This window comes from Corticium candelabrum, chromosome 8 (assembly GCF_963422355.1).
Source record: "Corticium candelabrum chromosome 8, ooCorCand1.1, whole genome shotgun sequence".
Taxonomy (NCBI): domain Eukaryota; kingdom Metazoa; phylum Porifera; class Homoscleromorpha; order Homosclerophorida; family Plakinidae; genus Corticium; species Corticium candelabrum.
This window is the reverse complement of record NC_085092.1, coordinates 5,971,187-5,978,686: the sequence shown is the minus strand read 5'-3', so window position 1 is coordinate 5,978,686 and position 7,500 is coordinate 5,971,187. Positions and strand designations below refer to the sequence as shown.

Below are 7,500 nucleotides of genomic sequence, written 5' to 3'. Positions count from 1 at the left end.
GTGTGTGTGTGTGTGTGTGTGTGTGTGTCCGTGTGTGTGTGTGTGTGTGTGTGTGTGTGTGTGTGTGTGTGTGTGTGTGTGTGTGTGTGTGTGTGTGTGTGTGTGTGTGTGTGTGTGTGTCATTCAGCCAGTCCACCCGTCTGTTCATGTCCTAACCTACAAACCACCTGGTCAGCACTTCTTGTCGAACATCAGGCATCACAGACACAATCTGATCTTCTGATCCAAGTAACCCATTCTGCTTCAGACTGTGATCACCTACGTGACACCAAATTACCAACAAACAGTCACCATCACATGCAACATCCCACTCCTCACCAAACGTCCTTGAAACATCCAAATTCAACGGTCCTCTTCCATACAGTCTATTCCCACAGACCTTTCCACCAGCTTTCCTTATTCTATCCATCTCTCCTTCCATCCATGGTTTATGATCACTGGTCATCGCGATGGCAATTCCGCCTCGACACAAAACACACCTCGAGTCACCAACATGAGCAACCACCAGTAAATCATCTCGAACAAGAGCAGTGACTCCCGTTGATCCCACATTCATTCCATGAAAATAATGTTGTGCTTTCAGAGGTTTACACTCGTCATCCGATGAATCGGAATCGCTGGTTGCAGCTGAAGCCTGAGATGTCGGATTGCACTTGAGGAATTTTAGCTCTCTCTGGCCTTTGGGTGTGAGAAGACTCTGATCAACGTTCAGATAGCCGTTGATGACAGCTTCATGTAGACTGGCAGTGTAAGATGGTAATGATCTGATGTATTGGTGGAGATACTTTGAGACATACAGAGCGACCTCTTTACCTATAGAGTGCATGCATGCATGTAGATAAACGTGGTGAAATTGTTGATAACATATTATCACAACATGCAGGAAAAATGGAACAAGAAATATTGAAATAAACAATCAAGACTCTGTGATGTTTAGTTGTCAAATGAAAACACAAGCAGCGTGCACTAGCAGCATTCTACTTATTTTTAGGCTTATTTATTTACTATTACAGTTTATTATTAATACAATCAAAATGCTCGAGCTACTGTACACGTACCACAATGGCAAACAGTAGACTAACGCGCGCTACGTCATTCCACAGTTAATGTTCTGGTCTATCCTCGTATTCAGTTACATGCAAATGTACGTGTACACCGCGCTCACTCAAAATAGCTAGTGAACTTCAAGCGATTCCTACACTTTCATTTACTATGGTCTTTCCGCGCTTAGCGCTTTGAATAAATTTATTATTTATTATTTATATTTATTATTTATTTTTTATTTAGTTAGCATTTACTATTTATTATTTATTATTCATTGTTATAGATTGTTTTATTATATTATTATTTATTGTTTATTATTATATTATTATTTATTATTGACTATTTATTATTTATTATTTATTTTTTATTATTATTTTATAATATTATTATTTATTATTTATTATTTACTATTTATTATTTACTATTTATTATTTATTATTTACTATTTATTATTTACTATTTATTATTTACTATTTATTATTTACTATTTATTATTTACTATTTATTATTTACTATTTATTATTTACTATTTATTATTTACTATTTATTATTTATTGTTATAGATTGTTTTATTATATTATTATTTATTGTTTATTATTATATTATTATTTATTATTGACTATTTATTATTTATTATTTATTTTTTATTATTATTTTATTATATTATTATTTATTATTTATTATTTACTATTTATTATTATTTACTATTTATTATTTATTATTATTTACTATTTATTATTATTTACTATTTATTATTTATTATTATTTACTATTTATTATTTATTATTATTTACTATTTATTATTTATTATTATTTACTATTTATTATTTATTATTATTTACTATTTATTATTATTTACTATTTATTATTTATTATTATTTACTATTTATTATTTATTATTATTTACTATTTATTATTTATTATTATTTACTATTTATTATTTATTATTATTTACTATTTATTATTTATTATTATTTACTATTTATTATTACTATTATGTGTGTGTCGTGCTCAACCAGATCAGTCTGGTTTGTAAAGTCTATTGCAAGTACCGAAAGCAAACCCTGCTTCAGAAGTACTTAGACCATCACGGTTGTCTAGAAAGAAGACATGACTTTACGAAGAATCCAAGTATATCTATATATTATTATTTATTATTTATTATTATTTATTATATTATTATTTATTATTAATTTATTATATTATTATTTATTATTAATGTATTATATTATTACTTATTATCTACTATTTATTATTTATTATTTATTATTTATTATTATATATTATTATATATTATTTTATTATATTATTATTTTTATTATAATAAATAATAAATAATAAATAATAAATAAATAATAATAAATAATAAATAATAATATAATAAAATAATATAATAATAAATAATAATATATAATAATAAATATTAAATATTATTTATTCACGCGTCCTACCAAACATTCAGACCCAGTCCACCATAGTACATCAAATACCATACACCTCGTATGCAAATGCTTTTATGATTGACGGCATAACAGAAAGATGGCCAGACTGTCCCTAGAGTGCTACTAGTTGATATCTTTGGGCCTTGCCAAAGTCTAGCCCCGCCCACATGACGCACAAACGTGTGCTAAATTACATGCTGAAGACTGTCTCACCACAGTGGCCGTCGAATACGCCAAAATATGACGTACCGTCTCCCATGTCTCTAACAACTCTGTCCGCATCCTGTATAACATACAAACGTTACCAAATCAAATATTTGTGTCCAACCGAAATGTTGGACATCTGCATGTATATTGAGACATGCCTCCATGTTTACACGCCATCCTTGCATGGAAGAGACGCCGCAGCGCCAGTTTGCAGCCTCCTCGTCGCGAGACGTCTTTTTCGTCGCAGGTTTACTGAGATAGCTCGAACCCATAATACGATTACCACATGACAGTGACCAACAAGCTGACGTAAGACACCATATCCGGGATTGCCGATGACAAATTTAAAAAATATACGGGAGCTTTGTCTAGTACGGATTGGATATGGTAGTTGGTAATATTTTTTCGTGTAGGTTAATTGATTTTGTGTGTTAGTTATGTCATTTGTCTACATGTGCGTGTGTTTATGTTGCCCCTATGAGGGAACTACACCAGATGTGGTGTGATAAAAATAAATCATTATTATTTTTTATAATACGGGATAGTATGGATAGATACGGGAATTACGAATAAATACAAAAGATCTAAACCTTAAATTTTAGTAAATAAACACGTACATGTAAATAGCGTTTAGCTAATTAATTAATCTTTAAGTCACGTGACAAAACATTTCGCGGGAATCCGGGAGTTTCCCGCATGCCCGTATATTTCCCAGACTGAAGCGATGGGCGCCTACCTCAACAAACCAGTGTTGGACAAGAAGTCATATGACGGGACGTCCACCAACTTCAGGTACGGCGTTTCGTCGATGCAAGGATGGAGAATCGACATGGAGGTCAGTCAGTTTCAATTGTGGCAACTTTGCCAACTTGCTACTTTGTTGTACGCGTCGCTGCTGCGCAGGATACCGACACTGTCGTTCCGGATTTGGACGACAACACGGCTTTCTTTGCGGTTTTCGACGGTCACGGAGGTGAGCAAGCGTGCACTGTGTCAATGCATGTAGTCAAGTGTGGAAAATAGGGAATTAATTTGGGTTGGACAGACTGAGCATTGGTAGGACATTCTTGTATGGTGTTACATGTATAGCTAAGTGCCTCCCCTACTGCAGGAATTTTGCATGTAATTTTTTACAACCAACTTCCAAGGGAGAAATGGTGTTAAAGGCAGCTCAGGTTTTCTCTGGATAAAGCATGCTAGGAGGCACCTAATACTCCATTCACACCATTCACACGAGCTCTCCTAACTGGGCCAGCGAGGGCTGGCACGGGTCAGCGCTGAATGAAATTGTCGTGTGAATGCGGGCCGAGCCGTGCTGGCCTGGCCCACCACAACTTGCCGTGCCAGCACGGGTTGGCCCGGGCCAGCGTGGCTTCAAATTGTCGTGTGAATGCCAGCCAAGCCAGGCTGACGGCCACGCATGCTTACTAGATACAAAAATGGCGTGGTCAGAGCACGAAACCTTGTACCTCATTGAATTGTGGGGTGAGGGCAGCATCCAGGTTCAAATTGAAGGCTGTGCTAGAAACAGGGAAGTTTACGTCAAGTTAGTGGAACAAATGAAGGAAGCGGGATACTTATGAACGGGTGTGCAGTGTCTCTACAAACAACGTAGCTAGCATGCACACCAAGGAACACGCCTACTATCTCCGCTGGCTCACTTTTCTCTACACATCGTGTGAACAAGAGATGGCTCGCTTTACTAGCCCGGGCTGGCTCGGCTCGGCTCGGCCCAGTTTGGAAATGTGCTCATGTGAATGGGGTATAAGTTCATGAAATTAACAGTTACACCATTGGAAAGGCTGTCACGTGCTAAGCAGGCGCATACTTATGGAGGTTGTGGGAATAGGGTGTGTGTGAGAACGAACTGACCCACTTCAGGTGGAGGATTGCTTGTACAGTACCTCTGCATGCACTCGACTGATCAGACTCAAAGGGCGTATCCAGAGGTGCTTATGCCTGGAAGCACAAACTTGTAGTGTGGATATTTTTAGTGTACACGTGTATAATATATATTTTAATTTATAGACACTATGGTTCGTTATTAGAGGTTTCACTGTCTCGTTGTATTAAACAACAATTACATTACTCGTTTACTCAACCACCTAGATTTGTCCTGTTCCTCCCTGTCAACGCTTGAATCTTCGAAGTCATCGTGCAATAGAATGTCTGGCAGCAGCAATTTCTAACCCTGTTTGAGTGTGAAGCGTCTTACCTCCAGTTTAGGATTTGAATCTCTTCTACTATTAAGGCCTGTCCACACTGGCAACTGGATCGCGAGGTGGATTCGATCGCGATCGGTTGAATCCAATTAGAAATAGTGGGCGTTACCTTCACGTACGCTACGCGTGTAGTCGGAACATCTAGCACTCCTCACTCGTCTTTGTTCTCGCTCACCTTACGTCGCTGTATCAACGCTTTCTACAAGCAAAGAAACCACACATACACATCGGTCATCAGTCACGTGATAGCGAAATGAGGCGGAGGTATCATTTTCAAAGTGCAGTGTGGATGCTCGCTGTCCCGATCGGATCGCGATCGGCAGGATCACGATCGAATCGCGATCCATTCTGGTCTAGTGTGGACAGGCCTTTAGTAAACTACTTGAACGGACATCCGGGACAGCGAAGTGATAGCAACAGAAATGCCTTTTACACTGCACAGCAACTTCATAGGGTACAGCGAAAGATCTAATGGGTATGTCTTATTTGTTGCTACCACAATAGATGCAGTAGAGAAATGTACCCAAGCAAGCAATAGTTACAACCATCTGTAAGTCGTAGTTGCCAGAACATACTCTCTGTTCACGAAGTTGCCCCACCCACAAGATTAGCAGTGCCAATGAAAGTCCCGAATTATCTCTAGAACGATTGAGATTTCAGAGATGGTTGGCCACATGCTGATTGGCAGAAGACCACTGCTTCATACGGTGGTAAGATCAAGCGAGTACAACACTCATACATACGTAGCAATATACGGGTGTGTATCAAATTACTCACGGAGTTACCCCAGATTACCCTATCTGCTATTTTTTACTCTATCAAGTATATTTTGAAGTCACTTTAATTTTTAAAGACCGATCAGTTTCCTAAATTTAATTGCTTTCTAATTTTTCTAGAGTCAGGAAATAAATTATACATGCCATATACATATATGGTCCATGTCTTCAAAAGGTTTTGTAAAAGCTTCCTCTTGCCATCTAGGGTAGACTCTACCCAATCTCTCTTCGCCCTCATCATTCCCCTGATTGTCAATCTTCGGCACAGAGAGACTGGTTTCAGACTGCCCACTAACGTCACCAAATGCTGTCATTAGTGTGCACTGTGTGCTAGCTGCCTTGGGACATTTCCACATGCTTGGTAACCGCTCTTGCTGTCGTTGTGGCGCACAAACACTTCACAAATTGTCAGGAGCGCCTTCCTATTGCTTTCTGCATTGATCTATAAGTTAGCACGGCTTTTGAATGTGAGTTTTGTCTTTTGTCAGACGGTCTGGGCGTCTTATGCGTTGTTCGCGCTATGATTTTGGCTCCAAGAGCTTCCGAATTCGATGCAAATGGGTCTAGACAAGAAACGGCTGAGACGCAGTTCATGTTTTGAAGTGTAATGGCTGCTTGGTTTACATCTTGCATAAATTATTGGCTCCCGGGAGCCATTTATTGGAACAATATAAGTCTGATATACTCTCGCGTCTGATACAGATTGGTGGGCGGTCTGAAACCAGTCTTTCTGCTCTGAGGATTGACAATCCGGGGAATGATGAGTGCAGAGAGACTGGATCAAGTCTAATCTGGGTGCTGACAGGTACTTTGAACTGCTGAGAAGTAGCAGACAATCCATACTCATTAGCATAGTGAGCAATTCTTGCTCGCTGTTCGCAATCGTAATGAGAATATTTTCCACGCCGTTTCCCATTTCCGTCATTGTTATTGCGACTTTCTACACACTGTACTGCAGCAGTACGGTACTGCCTTCTGGCAGTTTCGAAATTAAATCGTTTCCTAAATAGATACTTGCTCAACTTTTGAATTAGTTTTGCTTTTGAAATATACTTGATTACAGTATCATGAATTTCTGCTGTAGGCCCACTCTTTTGTGTACACATGAATGTGACACAGATCAGACGCAAGATCAGACAGATGTGGAAACACTTTGAAAGAAGGTCAAGCAGTGTAGAACTGCTCTCGCTGTCAAGTATGAATCATCTTTTCCATCTTTACAACTTTGATGTTCCAAATCGGAAATTTCCTGGAGGCATCATGATCATGTCTCGGGACAAGAGCCTAAACCCTTAGCTTAGGGGTACTTTTAGCAATAGAGAAAACCCTTGCGTACTCCACTGCTATTGGTTTGTATAAGATGAATGGATGCATTAGTAGCTTTGAATACATTAGAAGTTATTACATGACAGTGTAAACTGTCTTAGTTAATTAAAGTCACGTTTACATTTTTACTTTTCTTAATTAACATTTCAATGTTTAGGTCGTGAAGTTGCATGCTATCTAGCCGAGCATATGCCCAAGTTCCTTCTTCAAGCCAACAGCTACACGGATGGAGATCTAGAGTCTGCACTCAAAGAAGCGTATCTTGATGCAGATCGTGCTCTTCTAACCGACGAAGGTCAAGACGAATTGAAGAAACTAATGAAGACAAACGACAGCCAAGAAGATAGCTGCAGTGACTCTGAACAAGAACAAGTCGAGGCCGTTGAGCTGCTCGAAGAAGCCGACATGCCATTGGAGGATCTCTTAGCGAAATACGGATGCGCAGGAAGAGTAGAAGGTGAGGCAACAAAAAGTGGATATTTT

The 7,500-nt window shown here is 38.3% G+C and overlaps 2 protein-coding genes across 2 annotated transcripts in view; one reads left to right on the top strand and one right to left on the bottom strand.

The window, feature by feature from the left end:
- Nucleotides 1-3,003, bottom strand: part of LOC134183424 (uncharacterized) — a 4,391-nt gene extending 1,388 nt beyond the window's left edge. The window contains exons 1-4 of the mRNA XM_062650954.1: nucleotides 2,852-3,003; nucleotides 2,700-2,769; nucleotides 319-813; nucleotides 168-258 (exon numbers count right to left, since the gene is read on the bottom strand). Coding sequence (XP_062506938.1) covers nucleotides 168-258; nucleotides 319-813; nucleotides 2,700-2,769; nucleotides 2,852-2,965 — 770 coding nt within the window. The 5' untranslated portion in view covers nucleotides 2,966-3,003. The remainder of the gene's footprint in view (nucleotides 1-167; nucleotides 259-318; nucleotides 814-2,699; nucleotides 2,770-2,851) is intronic.
- Nucleotides 3,004-3,400: 397 nt separating this feature from the next.
- The window catches only part of LOC134183143 (uncharacterized), a 7,924-nt gene continuing 3,824 nt past the window's right edge, over nucleotides 3,401-7,500 (top strand). The window contains exons 1-3 of the mRNA XM_062650612.1: nucleotides 3,401-3,528; nucleotides 3,597-3,666; nucleotides 7,175-7,474. Coding sequence (XP_062506596.1) covers nucleotides 3,418-3,528; nucleotides 3,597-3,666; nucleotides 7,175-7,474 — 481 coding nt within the window. The 5' untranslated portion in view covers nucleotides 3,401-3,417. The remainder of the gene's footprint in view (nucleotides 3,529-3,596; nucleotides 3,667-7,174; nucleotides 7,475-7,500) is intronic.